The sequence below is a fragment of the Crocodylus porosus genome, unplaced genomic scaffold (genome assembly GCF_001723895.1).
Source record: "Crocodylus porosus isolate Cpor-Errol unplaced genomic scaffold, CroPor_comp1, whole genome shotgun sequence".
Lineage (NCBI taxonomy): Eukaryota > Metazoa > Chordata > Crocodylia > Crocodylidae > Crocodylus > Crocodylus porosus.
This window is the reverse complement of record NW_017728916.1, coordinates 6,053,767-6,072,416: the sequence shown is the minus strand read 5'-3', so window position 1 is coordinate 6,072,416 and position 18,650 is coordinate 6,053,767. Positions and strand designations below refer to the sequence as shown.

The window sequence follows — 18,650 nt, the reverse complement described above, 5'->3', positions numbered from 1 at the left end:
ACGACTGACAGTGACACAAATGCAGTTCTCACATGAGTAAATAGAGTAGACTGTCACTCACAACCTAATAGGAAAAGCCACTTAAGGATTTAGAATTCCTTTGCCCTTACTGAGATCAAAGACCTGTAATTAGAGGCTGAGAGCTCACATACAAAGTAGTAAAATCAACTGATAAGCTTGCATGTGAATGGAAAATTATCACGGCCTTTAAAAGAGATTAGCTGAGGGAACAAAAGGCAGCACCACAAGGATCAAATACGACGACATCAAACTTGGAGAGTCTTATGTTTCTGCAACGGACTTTATTTTGGGGATAACTTTTGATTCTCAGTTAATTTCATCTGTTGATTTCCCCCCCCCCCCGTTGCTTTTAGGAGCTAGAGCAGTGATTCTAAACCAGGGTGCTGGGGCTGCCTTTAGATCCTTTCAAGGTTGTTGCAGTCTGCCACACAATGTTAGCATTGCTAGGTGTGCAGATACGATTCATAAGATAAACCTGGAGATTTCAAAGAAGAATCCATAGTGTTAAAAACATTTCTGATCTGCTGTGGTCTTTTTGAGTTCTTTGCAACTGAATTGCTCTATTTATTTCCGTAGTTGAAAAATGAGTAAAAACTAAGCTGGCATTTTTCAGGGGGTGCCTTGAGTTTAAGAACCACTGAGCGAGAGCATAATTGGCCCCTGAAGTCTTGTTTTAAGGCATTTTTATAAATAACCTTTTTTTAACAGATTGTTTCTTAGTGAGAACTATTAATGGAATAAGCAAAGCAGTTCCTGAGGAATTTTACTGGTGTTCGTATTATACCCCTTGTCCTAATGGATTCCCAAGTGCCTTACAAATAGCATATAGCATGTTTACCCCAAAGTGCTAGGTTCTTGCAGTGGCATAGTGGGAGATATTGTAGTACGTAGCAACTCATTTCTAAGCCAGATGCCCCATGGCAGTGCTGCTGAGCCGAGGGAGCTTTCAGGCCTAACATTTGCTCCATGAATTTATTCAGAGTTGAGGTTGAGGAGACCATGCATGTGCCCTGCGTGTTGATGCATGTCTAGCAGCAGCATCATAACACAAGTGAGGGAATGGCAGAAGGAGGGGATGCCGGTGCTCCGCCCATCCGTCTGTGGGTGCGACGGGTAGGCGTTTACTGCGATGAACGCCGAAAAACATGGCTTGTGGCTGTGGCAGAGGCAAGTGTCTTTCAAGCTTCCCAGTGACCGTACCTTTGTTGTGGTAGATGCCATTACTGGACTGCTAATAACTGCCCGCTTTTGTTTTGTGTACTTTCCCCTAGGAAGAGGGTACGCTGAGGGCCCGTATCCGAAGAGTTCAGGTTCCCCTGGGTGAGGCACTGCGGCCCAGCCAGCTCCCCCCATCCCAGCTGCCTCATATGTGGCAGCTGTCCCTGAGTGAGCAGTACAGGGATAGTAACTCTCGCATTTGGGAGATAGAGCACCATCTAATGGTAAGGATGGTGGCAAAACTGAAAGCTTAATCATTCAAGTTTGGGAAGTGATATGAGGTTCTTAAGGGAAGATGCTAGGACAAGGGAAAGTGTTCTTATAAACATTTCATTGCACTGTATTACTCTTGGTTACAGTGGTTTATATGCATTGAACTTTTCCTGGTTGGTTCCAGATTGGGGGAGTTGAAGAGCTGCTGCTTAGACTTATGCCTGGTGATTAATCTGGTAAGTATTTGAGATTTCCATTCTTTCTTACTCTTCCTCCCCGTGTGTGCTAGTTCTTTAATATTGATTTTTGTCTTTCAGGAGTGGTTACTCTAGGAAGATGCTCTTGTATGTTTTATACAATATATGGTTCTCCCATCACTGAACTGCAGCCACCTCTGAGGTGGAAGCTGTTTAACAACATACAGCAACACCACACAAGATCTTAGAACAGGCAGTGAAGAAGAAGATTGTGGAACTACAGGGGGAGCTTTAGGTAGGCAGAATGCAATTCCCTCAGCTGGAGTTTGGCCAGGATGTTGGGGATAATGCCCCAGTTGCTTTGAACTGTGCAATAGGCTAATTTATGACCATGAGTGGTAAGAAGTGTGCCTTGATATCATACTTGGGAAGCAGCACCTCTAGCAGCACACCATCCCCTAGTCCTGTAGAGGCTTGTTGACTAAGCTCTGGCTCAGAAGGAAAATTGAGGCCCCCAGTGCTACTTTCCACAGCATCTGTGTTTTCCATGGATGTGGTCTCTCAAACTAATAAATCTGACCCAGCTCTGCTTCTTTTTTGATCTCTAGGAAGATTAGGACTCAAGGGGTCTTGCTGCAGAAAGGTCACATTGGGTGTCTAAAATCCTGCCTGAAAGGGGTTGGAGGAGTGGTTTGGTCTTTTGGTGGGGGAGGGGCGGGAGAGGGAGGGTTGGTAGATAGCTTTCATCTCCAAGATTCTTTCTAAAAATTATGTTGTTCTTACAGGACCTACACAAACTGCTTTTATTTTTTAAATTCCTTCTCCAGATCCAGTGGTAGGACAAATACTAGCTGTGTAGACCATCCCAGAAATGATAGTACTTAAAGAAATGTATTAGCATAATAGGGTCTAAAAGCAATGAACTATTTTAAAAAACAGGCACATTTATTAGATTTGTGGGGTCCAACTTTTTTGGCAGGTGTGCTACAAGGTAAGCCCTGCACCCTCTCTGAGTGCCACTCTGATCCCCTTTCCCTGCCTGCTGTGCTTTCTGCCGTGTACTCCCTGCCTGATCTGTTGCTTGGCTTTCTGCTTTGTGCCTGATCTGACCCTGTGTTCCCTCCCCAGTCTGCTGTGTGCCACACATACTGGTGGCTCATGCCATTTATAGCATCTGTGTCACTGGTTAGCCACTTCTGCATTAGAATCTGCCTTCAGAATCTGATTGGGCATGTATTCAGTATTTTCAAAATGTTGGGAAACCTTCCTCCATCCCTCCCCCAAAAAGAAAATAAAAACCCTACTCCTAGTTCTGATCAGTAAAAAAAAAAAAGAAAAGATATTCATGTTCTACAAGATTAAATCTTCAAGATCTCATTGTCCCCTTTTCCTTCCTTGGCTAATGTTAGGCATTCACAATGATACTCCAGTACTGAAAGCATGTTTAAAATATTATTACTCCCTGGGCATATGAGGGACAGGAGTGCTGTGAAGAGACTGTGCTGAGATTGTGAGGGTGAAGGATTCTTTGTGTATCTCTGCAGTGGCTACGAGGCTGCAATAGACTGGCTCTGAACTGAGGCCCATCCAGCTGTCTACAGTGGTATACAGGCAGGGAAAAGAAGCTCCAGAGAGTCCTAGACTCAGACAGTAACTTGCCCACTCTATAGAGAAAGCCTTAGCCCCCTACTCTTTCTACAGTAACATTTTCCTATCATTTTAGTTCTCTGGAAATGCCCCAGAAGGATCCTTGCCAGAAACAAGCCTGTGAAATACAGAAATGCTTGCAAGGTACCATGTGTAATTTTGTCCTTTTGATTAATTTTGTCATTTTTTCCCCCTTTTTTAAAAAAAATGTAACCCCATTTTTTTTCTTACTAAGATGGAGAAATCAAAAAAGAATACCATGACCTAGCTGAAAATGAAATGTAGTTAAGATATTAACTTTGAATACCTTTTAATACATTTGATTTTACGTACGGAGATGCCGTAAATTGAAAACAGTGTTTATAACAATAGGTTCTCCACATGTGAAGGTAACTATATAAAGTGGAGATAGAAAGAACACATGATGTGGTAGTATGAGCTTGTCTTAGCATGAGTTTGGGATGGATGTATTACTCTCACAAAGCACAAAAAAAGCCCATTGACTTGCTAAAAGACCTTGAAGAGGACAAATAAATTATTCTTCCTGTGCCTGGATGGCTGGTAACAAGAAAAGACCTTAATCTATGGCCATTCAAGTTATCCTTATGAAGAATGTTCTGAGCTTCTATTGGAAAAAAAACAAGCATGTATTAAGGTCTGTCTCCACTGTGATTAAGTTTGCTTTACTATGTGCTTCAGGAATGTCAGAGTGCCACTACTGAAAAAAAATCTGGCCCAGCCTGGTAGTGGTTACCTTGTAGCTACAGTTGGAAGGTAAATTAAGGGTGTCTGTACTGAATGAAGAACTTGGTTCTGTCAACTATGAGTCTGCTTTTGTAGGTGAGTCTTAGGGTGGAGATTCAAGTACAGGGATGGTTTTGCAGTTCCTGCTACTTTTCATTAGCTGCAAAACTAATGTTCCAAGTCTCTTAAGGTTAGGTTGAGGCTATGCTGGAGATGATACTGACTTTTAGTGGTTATTCAAAAAACACTGGCAATAAAAAATCTCATTCTCACTGGTAGAAGGTGTAGGCAAAAGCAGAGAATCAAAACCAGTAAGAGTCCAGTCAGTGCTCGGTTTGTGGTAGGTGTTTGTCAGACTGTCCCTCATGTTGTGAAAGTTGTGAAGAGTAGCAGTGCCTGAGGCAACAAAACCATTCAGGTACCCTTAACCTCCACTTAATTAGATTTTCAAACCCACATGTGTTCCAGGTACTTTATGTGTACATAACTGTTTCACTGTCTCCCTCTTGGCTTTGTTGAGGGGCTATGTGGCCATGTCCAGAAGTCTCTTGGTGTTAACAGTTGCCGTAAAGTACTGTTTGACTCCCTAGCTGCCATAAGTATAATTTTCACAGCGCTGCTTGAGGCATTCCAAACTGCCAGTCCTTGGTGTGGTGTACAAATCTGGTCAAATGGGGGATTTGACACACTCTTCATGCTAGGTGAAAATGGGTTAAGAGGCAAGTCCAAAATCTATGGTTGCTTGTATTACGTAGAAATAGCTGTAGAGCGTACAGTAAAAGCAGCAGTAAAATGTGTCACTGGTGGAGCATCTTGGAAATCCAGATGAAGACATGGGGATATTTAACTTTCTTCCCAATGAACAGTTGCAGAGGACCACAGGCTGACATCCTTCCCTTATAGGGAGGTTGTTTACCAGCAGGTGCTACTAAGCTGTAGGTATTTTGAGCTTATTGGGACTCACTGGTCTTCTTGCTTTCCCAAAGCCTGAGAGAGCCATAGATGTGAACAAGAACAAACTGGGCAAGACCCCTTCTAGAGAAGCTGGAAGGGATGCTCCCTCATAAAAGGATGCATCAGAGAACTGGTCTCATCTTGTCAGTTCGCCCTGTGACAAGAGTGGTGAGGAGATGACTGCCCTCATCAGCTGGGAGGGTTACCTTGGCAACATTCGGTAGTTTCAAGTGGTACAAAATGCAGAAGCATCTCCATGCCCCTCTACCTCCTCACTGGTTACTTCTGTTCTTTGTATTATATTTTGCTTATAAACCCAGTCCAGGAATTCATACCACAGAGGTCATACATGAGTGGCTTGCTTTTGTACCAGAAAGTTTTTGAGGAGTTATTTTGGACTCTCCAATGTTGACCTTGTCTCTCCCATACTGGGTCACTGTTTTTTCTTTTTAGGTTTTAAAAACCTTTTATCACTGGCTACCTCAGATCTTTGAAGGCAGATGAAAGGAACCCTGAGGGGTCACTGAGTCCCCTGGCCTGGTATGCCTCCTGCAACTAGGAAAGTTGTTAGAGTAGTAGCATCAGTGTCCCACTGATGGCAAGATCTGCTTAGTTATGCAGGGAATTGCGACACAGTTTTCAATGATGTGGGCAGCCTGCCTTGTAAAGTACAATGGGATGTTACAGTATTAAACAGCTGTGCTGCCAAGGTATGTAAAGAGAAAAGGTGGCATTGGATAAACTTCTGCTGAGGTTGTGATTGCTCAACACAGGGGCATTATGGCTTCCATGAAAGCCACAGCTGGCAATATTTCTTGTAGTCTGAGATCCGGCAAACTGGAAAGGAAGTAGAGGTCCACGTGCCTGCACATAGGTACTGCATATGATCCAAGAGCTGTATCTGTGCTTGAACAAAGAAGGTAGGTAACCACTAGGCACCTTGGATCTTATTGATGGTGCTCTGAGAAAAGCTTTCACGTGGGGTGAGCAGGACTTCTTGCTGGAGAGTGCTGAGACTGGGTCCCTTTCAGAGTTTTCAAAGTGGCTTTTTTGAACTAATTTGACTGAAACAAGCCAAGCATCTCTTCACTTGTGTCATAGTCTCTCTCTGATGTTTATGATGTTTATGCTGACAGCATTTACAGATGATGCTCCAAAGGAATGTGGAAAAGGCTCATGGGTCAAAATGTCCAAGTGCAAGGCCAGCAAAAGGGAGCAGGGAGGAGGGGCAGGCTTATGCTAATAAATGTGAAGTTCTCCAGCTACTTGTATAAGTGATAAATGCAACACTAAGGGACAGCATGTATAATCATCTGTATTTCCCTTCTCTGAAGCAAGCTATTTTCACCTTCTCTTTTTACATATGACCAAGCAGTATTGACTGTGGCAGAACAGGTGTGGGAACCATGTGGGGAAACAGCCACAAGATAACGTAGCTCAGAAGCAGCAATCCACAGGGAGAAAGAACTTAATGACTGGGTGAGATGGCCCCCATATGGGTGGTTTGTGGCGTAGGGTAGGATCAGCATCTCCCTTCTCTTATTTTTCAGCCAACAACTATGTGGCATCTAAATGCGAGGCTGTGCTCCAAGAGATGCGAAGGTGCTGCGCCCGTTACCCCAAAGGCAGATCCATCTGCTGTTCAGGGTTTGAGAAAGAGGAAAGAGAGGGGGAGAAATTGAAAGTGGCTTCAGATGGAATTCACACAGCACAGCAGTGAAAAACTGCAGCTCCATCTCTGGCAGGCTATGGTGCATGGTCCTGCGAGTGACAAATACAAATAAACCTTCCAAGCTAAATGATGTTTGTTGAGGCTGGAGTGGAAGCTACTTCAAGGAATACAGCTGATCATGCTTTCTCCAGATTTATAAGGAAATAAGAGCCAGCCACAGAATAAAACATGCTGTGCAGAAACAAGTAAAATGCAATATGCCATAGCTTATTTAAAAGGTTCTCCACCTTCTGGACCAATGTATCAACTGTGTTATTTTAGAGAGCATTGTATGTGTGTGAAAACTGATTATTTTTATGCTTAATATACTGTATTCCATCATCAAAGAGAGAATGAAATCTAAACCGCAGCCAGGGTTTTGCCATCAGATGTACGCAAAATAACTTCAAAAGCATTGGTTAAATGTGCTGCATAAAACAAGTCCATCTTCAAGCAGAAAAAAAAAAGGCTGGATAGTAGTGTCTAGAGGACAATTACTTTTTTTTTTTAGGTGATTTAAGGTCAAGTATGGGAATCAGATCTGGGTTTTCTTCCTAGATCTGACATGATCCCTGCATGTGCCCGTAAGTCACTTCACCTATGTGCCTCAATGCCCGCATTATTAAAAGGGATGTTAATTACTTTTTGGATCACATTGCACAACTTTGCATGACAGTAAGGATGTTGCAGAAACATGTTATTTCAGGGATTGTCACAAGACTAGGGATTTTTTTTAAAAAAGCAATAGTCACTTTATAGAAAACAGGAGAGTTGGTAGAACGTGGATTGTAGATAGTTGAGTGTAAAACACATTATCACTGAACAAATGCCTCTTAAGCAGTGCAATATGCAATGAATTGCAGTGACTGCAGAACCCCTCTTCCCCAAATTCCATCATACAGTCCAATAAAGGATTTGGGTAGAACTGGGGTGCATAAATCCAAAAATTAGAATGCTACATCAAATCAGGAGCCCTTCTGTTTGACAGTAAAGTTCCTGGGCACTAGAGTTCTGCTTCTGTGCATGCCCAGAAATGTCTAAATCTGAGCCACTCAATGTCTGTCTCCCACCCATGCTTGTTCAGAAGCTGGGGACGAAGCACTTCTTCATCTGAGCCTCGGTAGGGTTTTGATTCAATAGTTAGCACAGCTAATACTGACAGGTTTGGGATCCCTATAACGTCCAGTTTGGGGCACTTACTTTTAAGATATGGCAGAAAGACAGCTGTGCCCACTTTTTATACATCCTCATGTTGAAGGTTGTTGGGCAGGAGGTGGGGCACCCAGGTGTAGCGTAAAGGGTTCAAGCCCACATCTCCCACTGCCCAGGGGAGTCATTAACTACAAGGTTCTTGATTATTCTGGGTGAGCGTATTGGTATTCTCCACTCCTCCTGTTGGAGCTGGGCCACTGTGCAGCAAAGAATTCAAGGCTGTTAAGTATCATTGCTGCTCTGAGGCACCTGCTGCTCCACTTTTGCTGTACAGAAAGCCTAAGCATTTAACTCAGGGTTTTGGATTCCTCTGTTGAGGCCTAGCACCTAAAGTGAGGGTGTAGCAGCATCCTGCTTGCAGGCACCCAAGTGCTGCGATCCAGTATGACTTGAATATGAAATCTAAGTTATATATGACCTGTTTATTGTTCTTTCTACTTGTGGATATAACACGGGTGTATCAAAGCGTGAAAAAGGCAGATCTCTTTGTATTCACTACAAACAATGCCACAATACAAAATAAATTCCTGGAGCAAGCCAAGCCCTTGTTTTAAGCATTCTTTGTTTAGATTAGAATACAACGGTAGCTTATGACGACAGCAGGTTGGGGCACCTTCACCATTCAGAATTGAACACCAGTTTTTAATGGAAGCTCTTTGGTGATGTTATAGCCAGAGCTTGCGATTAGAATCAATGCTCAACTGCTCACAGCAGAAATCCAGTTCAAGTTTTCTGTTTTTGGTCAAGAACAGGAGAAATGATGTAATCAAGTAGCATTGAACCTGCTCGCTGCAGACTCGTATCTGTTCTGTTTCCCAGTCGAAGGACAGAAGCAGTGTGCGCAGTTGTCTGAAATGCTTTTACAGGTAGGACCCTGCTTGCATTATGCCTGCTACAAAGTCTTCAGGACAAGTCACTTTCTCTTGTGCCCCCTTCTGTTTGTTCTCCAGGGCATTGTGCAGTAACTGTTTAGTGGGGATGCTCTGAGCAAGCTTACAGAGGGGTCCCTGATTTCTTATCTTGGAGGCAAACATGTCTTGGGGAAGACAGAACCTTTGGCACTGTCTGCCTGAATAAGGATCAACATGAAGGTAGATAGGAGACAAGATTTGTTAAGGCAATGAACCTTTAATGTCCAGATCTACCCAGCCAGAGAGAAACGTCTGCATTCAAAGGACTTCCTTAGGTGGCTGTATGGAACTCTCAGACTGCCATACTTCCAGAGGGAAGCCAGCTGACATTTGTTAGGAGCTTGGGGATGGAGCAGAAGATATTTGGAAGAACTCCCTCTACCAGTTAGTGAGAGCATTAAATCCCCCACACAATTGTCTAGTGACTGGAACCTGCAACAGAGCAGTGTTATGTGGAAGGCCAATTGAACTAGTTACATTTAGCGCACAGCTGAGGACTCCATGTTCAGCCCTCAATAGATATTCACTCCTACTTATGTCTCTCTCACCCACTACAGACCCTCCAAAACACTGCTGTTCCTTAGCTGCTCTCCCTTAGGTTACTAGTGACAGAGCATCTGCAGTGTAGGGCATGGAAAAGATTTTTGTTCCCAAGAAGTGAACAGACCCCACACTAATAATTAGAGTAAAATAGTTTAATTAAAATATCACTTCAAGCATTTACAGATGATATACAAAAAATTTTTAAAGACTAGTACATTCTTAAACTATAACTTACGGGAATTGGTGCTTAGTTGAAACAAAACGGAGTTGGATTTCATTTTGGCACCCGCAATACGATCCAAAAAAATTCCATCCTAGATTCATACATTTGAAATAAAGAGAGACAAACCTTCCACTCCTGGCACACGGTGTAGTGACACATAACCTGGAAATTCCAGTCTGGAAGTTTTATACTCTCACAATAATAATTAATCTCCTCATGTCAAACTCTGATATCCCTGGTCTTGCTTCAAGTCACTTGTTCAGATCAAAAGTCAATATGGCTTCCTCCCTTTGATTGCTTCTGAGATCCCCTCCAGCAGTTTTGAAAAGTTAAATTTTTAGCTCCTTCTACTAGCTGCTTTGTTTCATGGCAGCAATACATAATACTGCAGTCAAACAGCAGCTATTTTTAAGGGACTCCGAGCCAGAACAGATTCCCCATATATTCCTTATAAGATTTATTAGCCTTTTGCCTAGAATAACATCTGAAAGGCTAGTATTCCTATATGCAGGAAGTTGCTGCTAGAAATAGCTCTAAGGCCTAATAAGAATGTGCTTGTTTCTTAGACTGGCACAATACATCAGCAGCACTTACTTCCTATATTTAGCAGTCTTTCATACCTGAGGAGGAACACATCAGCAGCTGGAATAGGGGACAGTGAAACAAGACTTCTCAGGTTTTATAACCACATGAACAAAGTTCACTGCCAAGCTTCCAACTGATAAGTTGGCTGATGAAACATGTCAGAAGTTTTGATTAATTTATAGCCATCATCCTAAAACTGGGCCTTCTAAAGGAAAAATGTGTGCATGCACAAGTGTATGTATGTCTATTCAGCACTGTCTTTGGAGAAAGCTTTGAAGACAGAAGTCTCTCAATAAGGAGTTTTGTTAGCCAGCACAGCAGGCAGAAGTATAGGTATTTTCTTGTAGCAACAGGAGCTCCCTGGATTGCATATTTTATAAATTCATCAACATGAAGCCCTTTTCCCAACAGCAGCTATTTATCCTGCTCTCTAACAGATAAAGATTTACTGTGAACTTATATCTCTGTGTGATGGCTACAGCTTTTGATTGTACGTTATCTGTCACATAGTATGAGTCCAATGTCTCCTACCCTGCTGCTGATACATAGCAGGAATTTCTCTTCTGTTCTCTGGCTAAAGGAATGTTTCTCCTGATCTACACTATTGGATCAGGAAAGCAAGGAAGGTTAAGCAGATGGAACTGAGTTGCTGAACTTATTATGGTGGAGAGATTGAGAGAAACAATTTAAATACATCAGGTGCTCTCATAAAAAACTGCAGTCATCAAGCTACCACAGCTCTAAGAGAGCACTCAGGGCCCCCAGCATCCTTCCTCTGGGTAAACACCCTGTTTCCAGCTAGGTCAAGAGCTAGCTAAACAGAGTTATTGCAGCATAACAAATAAAGTGCATCTTTGTGCCACACACTACATTCAGAACAGTGTCTGACCACACATACAACCCACTTCCTGGGATTTTAATGGCGAGTGGGAACAGGTTTTTAATAAGTAACCCACCCTCAGCCAGAACAGCTAATCACTGTCATCTGAACAGAGCCAACAAGCCCCTTGCCTTCCAGGCTACCAATTCAAAAAGGGACTGGGGCAGGGAGACAAAGGCCCAGTGCTAGCAAATGCTGACTGGATCTCCAAGTTATTTTTAACATTTTTTCCTTTTGTCTTGTAGCTTAGAGATCAATTCAGGCCTTAGTAACACTAGGCCTACCTTCCCCAGCCAAGCCACATTATAACCCAGGGTATGCTGGAGTTGTTCTGCAGGCGCAGGAATTAAACGAACTGAGGGAGGCTACTTTCACCCAGACACTTGTTTCCGGCACAGTGAAAGAATGAAGCAGAACCCAGGAAGGAGGAGAGGCTACCAAAGGCTTAAAGTAAAGCAGAATTATTTTTGCAACAATTTAGAGATGGTGACTTGCTTTTCCACAACCCAGTATCTAGTTTAGAAAGAAAGAAAGAAACAAGCATCCTTTCCCCCCCCACACCTTCTCCAGAAAGGGAGGTAAAATGGGCTGTTCTAGAATAGCTGCTCCAAGCAGCAGCTTTCATAATCTATGCCAGTTCCAGTCTCAGTTTAAAAAGACTACATATGAATCTCTCACCATATAAACCAAGATTTTTTTAAAGCACAGATTCTTATGATTTATTAGATCATGTGTCAAATACTACTTAGTAAGTGTACATGCCACAGGGAGCTAATCACCATGTTTTACAGTGGCTGTCACCCAAGTGCAGCTGGCTGGTAGGCAAACTGAAAAGTTCATACTTTCACAAGCTCCATCTGTCCAGTTCTCAGTAGGTAGAGCGCTCAAAGGAAAATAAACAATGTTTTGTATTTAGAGCAATTTTAGTCAGTCTGAGACACCAACACTACTGCATGCATTGAAAAACTGGAATCCTGGAAGAGTACAATATATCCTGGATAGCTCCTGTTCCTTGTGCCCTGTACACCTGCAGGTAGTTGTAATTCCACAATGCCCCCAACTATATAGAGGCTGCAGTCCCTTAAATGTCAAATCTGACCAATGTGCATGTTACAGTAACTGCCACAACACAAGTATGCCAGGGCAGCTGGAGCTGTTTTTGGCAGTCACATAAAAATGGTTCAGGCATTCTGTATGGTGTCAAGTTCACAAGCTGAGCCATAAAGTAGACAGTGAAGAAAGAGAATGCATTATAAATGGTAGGAAGCTCAGCGACTTTCAAAACCCATGATAAAGGATCAGGAAGTCAGTTTTTCCATCTGCAGTGCCAGTGCTGCATTTCCAGTATAAATAACAGCAGAGATTATGCCCAGCAGCCATCTGTGAGTAGTCTAATGGCAAAGGTATAAAAAGGGGCAAAGACAGAAGAACCCATCTGTTAGAGTACTTCTAAACAAGCCAGCAGGTATACTTACTCAACCACCATCTATCACTGAATCAGCTGTTTTCCCAAAAAACACTGGTGCCCACTTCAGAGCATGTCTGAACTTACCCTTTGGTAAGTCTGACTTACCCTTTTGTAATTCTATTTCCATCCAAGGATAGCCAAGCATATGATTTCAGGCAACATTTCCTTTGTCCCCTTACAGCTGGAAGCAAGGGCTTTTCAGTTACCAGAGAACAGAGGATACAGAACTGCTAGCAGTGCTGGGAAACAGAAGTTTAAAGCTGTCTGTCCTTGCACCTGCTTTCAGATTCCCGTCATCATCTACGTATGGCACTGCACCTGACCTAGAAATCTGTTGTGGGATTTGCCAGGTGGGGAAAAGAATCAAACTGACAAGCTAATATTGAGGTTCATGAGCTTTTTACCTGCAAGTTCAGATGCACCAAATGGAGCTCTACATCAAGAGAGCTCAGACACAAGGGGGAAAAAAAGGGAGGAAAAATGTGTGGCAAATGTTACAGGAAGCAGGGGCTGAAGCCCAGGGAGAGGAAGTAAGACCTGAGGAAGCCAAGTCAGTTGGCAAAACCCACTCTTTTCCTAGTTGGACGTGGAGAGGAGTGCAGGAGAGGCTGAGCATGAAGGGACGCTGAGGCAGTTGGATGCAGTTTTTAGGAAGCCATTCCAAGCAGGAATCCACCAGCAAACCCTCCAGTCAGGATAACATTCTTCTTCAGAAACGTGATAACCTGGGCAGAGAAGAGAGGGAGAACAAGACAGCATGCTAGAGCCAGTCACTTGCATGTGATAAGTACCACTCCCTTCCACCAGTAGCTCCACTACATGCCACTTCACCAGACTGCATGTACTTTTACTTAGTTCAACTAATGGCCAAAATTAATAGCAAGTGACCCTGTTTATTGCTGGGCTCACTTTCCAAGGGAGGTGAAGCAATGACCTCTCCCAAAAGAAGTCCTTCCTACTTTGTTTATTAGTCATCGACAGGTGAGATTCCAACATAGTCCAGGCATATTGACCAGCAGTTGAGTTAGACCAAAGAAGTTAGCTGCTTCAAATGTTTACAACCTTATCAAAATTAAACAGGCAAGGATCTAAGATTATGAGGTACATAAACAAAAACCTTCCACAGGGTCACTATGCACAAATTGGGTCAAAGGGTAGAGGAAGGCTAAAGCGTTAGATGTGCTTTTATTCTGTAATATCTGCACAGCTATCTTCACCACTCTAGGAAGACCCTTCTCTGCAGTCTATGCATTCCAGGAGTTCCACCTGTAGCCTGGGGGTTTGGTCCCAGGTACTATATGTCATAACCCTGTTTGGAAGCCATCTTGTCCGTTTCACAGACTCTAGCAGCTTTGCTGACCACCTAGGCTTACTACTGTGCAACTACTCTTAACACCTCATCTACACATCTATCCCAAGAACACCAAAAGTTATTAGTAATATCCCTCTCCTTGTGCTGGATGTACACATGTACACAAACTCGCAAACTAAGAAAAAGGGAAGAAAAAAAATGTTCTCACCTCATCAGCTCTGCTTTTAGTTTCTGGGATCAGTGGGTTACCACTGCTGTGAAATTTCAGCTGCTGCTTGGCTTTGTTCACATCCCGCTCAACTAGCTTCCAGTCCACTTTGATGTAGCCCTTGTGGTTTGCAATCTACATTTGTGAGGGATGGCAAGAAACTTACTTAAGTGACCCAGAACTTCTTGACCTCCTCTCCCTTTCCCAAACAAAGCAGCTCCTTCAACAACCCTAGGAGGAACCATCCTGCCACTCTTACATATATAAGCTCTTCTACAACACTAGGCAATGGAGACAGAACACAGATAAGCTAAAAGAACAAGGAACTGCACAAGAATCAAACCCTAAAATTACATAAATTCCACCCACACTCTTATATAGCTTGCTGAAAGATCCTGCTAGAGTTCTCTAATGGAAATTGTTAAGCAGAGCACGCTGTTAAAGACAAGCTCTTTCAACCTCTCTCCTCTGCAATATAAAGCTGGAGCCAGTTGTATTCCCTCATCCTCACTATTATTATAGCTGTTATATTTGGAGCCTCTACAAGTTTCATGTTCCATCTCTCTTGCTGCTGTGGGAGGCTATGGTTTATTAATAGGTTGTTCCTGTGCAAGTATTTTGATCTGCCATGGTAGTTTAGCAGTGAAATACGGTCTGATTTAAACGGGGTATTTGGGGAGACATCTACATTTTGGGATAAAGACTGGTGGATCTAAGGGAACTAATCAACACATCATCCAAATACTATTATTAAACAAATGAATAATTGTTGGATGGGTTCTAGTCACTCGCAGGCTAGTGTAATGTAGGTTTGCTAGGCTAGCAGAACAGTACAGGACACTTCCTTCTCCTTTAGGAGAAAAGGATTTTTAAAATCCAAGAGCGGCATAGGCCAAGAAAATACAAAGGATTAATTTTGCTGTTGTGCAATTTTCCTCTCTCTTCTCCTCAAATAGAGGATTCTCTCTGTCCTGACCAGACTCCAAAGGATTCCAACCTCAAAAGGAGCTTATGACTGCCCAATTTAGTCCAGCTACAGGATTATGTCTCTGATCAACTTTTGCTAGAAGTCACTGTTAAATAAAAAACATGGCTCTCATCTAACCCTCAGTGCAGAGCACACTGTTTCCTCTGCAGTCACTCTAGAAGAGAGGTCTGCTCTGGTATCTGAATGAAGCCATTGCTCATGGTGGGACAATTATTTGTGCAAAACCATAGACTAGCATGGACATAAAGAGTCATCAGCTTTACAGGACTATGGATCTGACTCAGCTGCAGCTATTCAGAGGGGAGAAGACTTACCCACTATGATTCATCACATTTTATATAAGATTCTTATATAAAACTCATTACCATAGTAACCAAGCACCTCCCAATCTCCAGTGTATTTTTTCAACACCCTTGTGCTATAATAACCTGTTTCAATGGGAGTTAGGTGCCTAATTACTTTTGAGTATGTTGGCTTACTTATAACTTCCCCTGCAAAGCAGAGAATTAATGCTATGTATCCTGAGTTCAGGCCAGTTCTCTAACCATTCTCTCCCTTAAGAGAGAGAACAGTTTTCACAATATCCTGATCACTCGTGCCCACCTGAAGTAGGAAAAAGCCACCTCCCACTGCTGTCGCTGCCAGCTTTCCAACTTTCTGGAAGATGAAGCCAGTACACCTACAAATCAAAAAAGGTCATGTCAGGAGAATAAACTTACATAACACCCAACCATATAATTAATTTAATTGTCCAAAGATGCTCCACCCTTAGGTGGTAAGTGGTTGGTCTTTGCATAGGAGCTCCTTACCTAAAAGGAAGAAAGCCAATTTAGTAGTGAAGAAAAAGAAGAAATGTGGGCTTTTACACAAAACAGTTGGTTCTGAGGGACTCACGATGTTTTATTTCCCATGGAAACAAAACCTGCTTCTTTCCTAGAGACCTGAGGAAGGGTACTGTGATACCCGAAAGCTTTTCTAGGTCTATCCCAGCCATGCAGCTGGTTCAATAAGAGAGGTCCAAAAATCCTTGTTTCCTGTATCTTTTAAAAATATATTTTTATGCTTCAAAAATGTGTGAGAACAATTGCATGAAATTCTCTGGACTGTAAAATGGAAGAGGGCAGATTAGGAGACCATAATTGTTCCACCAAATCTTAAAAAAAAAAAAATCTATGGAAAAACTAACATGATTGAAAACGACATGTCTAAAGATGTGGAGTCAAATCTAATTTCCCTCCACTTTTGAAAGGCTAAGCCTTTACCACCCAGCATACATACCTGTACTTCATGGGATATCCAGCCAATGTGCAGATATAACCCAATGAGGATTAGCACTCAATTTCCATCCATACCAATGCAAACACATTACACAGATACCCTGCTGCTACAGGAACCAAAACTGACCTACATCATCAGCTTACCATCCAGTGACTCCTCCAATCACCAGCTGTGTTGCTACATTATATTTTTCAGCACTTGACCCAGAATGTGGTGCAAAGAGCTTGCGCCACCAAGACTGATTCTTGGTGTATTCTGTCAGGTCCAATACCTTGTAGGAGTCCTCATTTTTTCCTGTGAATATGAAAATAAATGTCAGCCTAAGGGCATGTAGTTTGGCAATGTGACACCACTGGGCAAACAGACCAAGTTTATTTGCTAGTCAAATCTACTTCCACTAGCTAGTCTTAGAAAGTTGCACACAGACATGGGGGATCTTTTTGAGCATGGTCAATGGTATTATCACCCTGGAGAGATGTACATAGTAATTGTTTGAGCCTCCTTATAAAGAACAGCTAGGTAAAGGCTCACCTCTTCTCACCTTAAAAAGATGTTTAAAAAATTCTCAAAACTCCCATAGAATATTTCATACTTCTGCCAAGGGGAAAACCCCCCACTCCCTTCCATCTAACCTAAAAGTCACTGGCCCCCAAAAGGTCAGCCTTTATTTCCCCTTCTTAATTCTTCCCAGACTGCAGTTTAGTGGACTATTGTAATGTCCACCTGCAACATATGATGAAAGCTTAAACTGCCATGGCTTTTACGGGTTTCTGTCATAGCAATAACATTTTAGGTTTCTGAAAGAGGCTTTGCTGCATTCGGAAAATGTCTAAAGTAAAAGGCAACCTCCCAAAAATAAACCCCTCCCCAAATGCTAGAAGTGCCTATTCTACAGTTCCTATTTTTGATTTCCTGGCCCTGCTCTAGTAAATATATTCTTACATGGATTTCTCTCTAGGACATGCAATTGACATGATAATCCAGTGTTCCTGTATTACATCCAAAGATTTAATTTGCAGATAAATATTTTCTAGGATGCATCCTAAAAGTTAAAAAACATTGGTCCCACAAGTCTAGAGAGACAGGGATTAAAAGTGGATAAGGTTGGGTTTTTTTGGCATGAACATGCAAGTTTTATCGTGGAACAAAGATTTTATTTTATAGCAGAAGCTATTTATAATGAAAATATCATCAACTTAACAGTTAACTGAAAATCCTGGAAACTATGCAACTATAATACAACATGCTGAATCAGACACACATTCTCTGACCAACACAATGTTTGCTAACCCTCCAGGAGAGAGATGACAGGCTGTACACAAGCAACATCAGCTGGTAAGAGATCTCATCAACTCTCACATTTCAGGATATGCAGTAGAAGTGGGTGTTTGGCAAGTTTGAATGCTAGGCACACTATTTTAGTACATCTCATGTATCTTACTAGAGAGCACTATAAAAAGGCCAACTCCCATTCCTCTTCCTCCCAATGAAGAGATGTTAAGAATGATAAAACTGGAAGAGAGAACATACAGATTTCAAATGCCCTCTGCATCAGTTTAGACAGCATGTAAGGTCATACAGACTATAGAAGCCACTGATATCCAGAAGGTCTGTTAATTTGCTTGTTGCCTATTGCTTACATTGTAACAAGCATTAGTTAAACACAGTCCTGCCATTTAAATGCAGACCATCAACTGCACCAGAAACAGCAATGGGGAAAACAGCTTTCAAAGGGCTATTTAGAGGCCTCAAAAAAGAAAGGAATTTGTTTGAGGACTGCTAATAGCCCAGCACTGGCAGCAGCCTGTCTAACCAACATTAAACTGGGACAAGTGCGTACTCAGGCTGCATACACAGCCTTTTCTCTCAGCCCAGAAGCTATGGGTTTAAACAGAGCTTGTGACAAGACTCAGCTGTTTTGAATTGGGAGCATGCTAGGCATTTAAGGTACATCTACATGTTACACTTAACATGCAATGATCCAATTACTGACCCAGCTACATGTTCAATCAATTAGAGATGAGAAAAAACCCGGAATAGGACAAACTTATTCCCCCCCAAAATGCCATCACTTGCTGGCTCCTTATCCCACGAACTGGACGCAGGGGCGGGTGCTGCGCAACCCTAGCAGCCGCCACCTCCGTGCCCAGCACCTTCGTAATCGGGCAGGCGCTCAGCGGGCGGGGCGGGCGACTCCGCGCCCCTACAGTTACTCTGGCCCCTTGCTGCGAGCGGCCTTCGCCGGGAGGGTGGGAGGCGCCCCCCGCCCTGCGCGGCCCAGAGGCTGAGCAGCGCGACTGCGGCTCCAAACGGGCCCCCGCGGGCAAACCCCGCCCC

The 18,650-nt window shown here is 42.8% G+C and overlaps 3 protein-coding genes across 4 annotated transcripts in view; 2 read left to right on the top strand and 1 right to left on the bottom strand.

Moving 5' to 3' along the window:
• The first annotated feature begins 9 nt into the window (after positions 1–9).
• MTCP1 (mature T-cell proliferation 1) lies at positions 10–3,413 on the top strand. Of its 2 annotated transcripts, none has more exons than XM_019536323.1 (4): positions 10–1,188; positions 1,293–1,463; positions 1,637–1,688; positions 3,373–3,413. In XM_019536323.1, exons 1-3 carry the CDS (start codon positions 1,081–1,083, stop codon positions 1,682–1,684), a joined length of 327 nt encoding a protein of 108 aa, XP_019391868.1. In that variant the 5' UTR covers positions 10–1,080; the 3' UTR covers positions 1,685–1,688; positions 3,373–3,413. The 2 variants fall into 2 exon arrangements, with proteins under 2 accessions (XP_019391868.1, XP_019391867.1); XM_019536322.1 differs by lacking the exon at positions 3,373–3,413 and adding an exon at positions 1,770–1,862.
• On the top strand, positions 1,855–8,458 carry CMC4 (C-X9-C motif containing 4). The gene is made up of 3 exons (XM_019536324.1): positions 1,855–1,944; positions 3,373–3,440; positions 6,545–8,458. Exons 2-3 carry the CDS (start codon positions 3,383–3,385, stop codon positions 6,712–6,714), a joined length of 228 nt encoding a protein of 75 aa, XP_019391869.1. The 5' UTR covers positions 1,855–1,944; positions 3,373–3,382; the 3' UTR covers positions 6,715–8,458.
• A 1,050-nt stretch (positions 8,459–9,508) lies between these two features.
• FUNDC2 (FUN14 domain containing 2) overlaps positions 9,509–18,650 on the bottom strand; it is a 9,415-nt gene continuing 273 nt past the window's right edge. Inside the window, exons 2-5 of the mRNA XM_019536321.1 lie at positions 16,457–16,607; positions 15,639–15,714; positions 14,048–14,182; positions 9,509–13,252 (exon numbers count right to left, since the gene is read on the bottom strand). Of these exons, the coding sequence (XP_019391866.1) occupies positions 13,175–13,252; positions 14,048–14,182; positions 15,639–15,714; positions 16,457–16,607 (440 nt within the window). The 3' untranslated portion in view covers positions 9,509–13,174. The remainder of the gene's footprint in view (positions 13,253–14,047; positions 14,183–15,638; positions 15,715–16,456; positions 16,608–18,650) is intronic.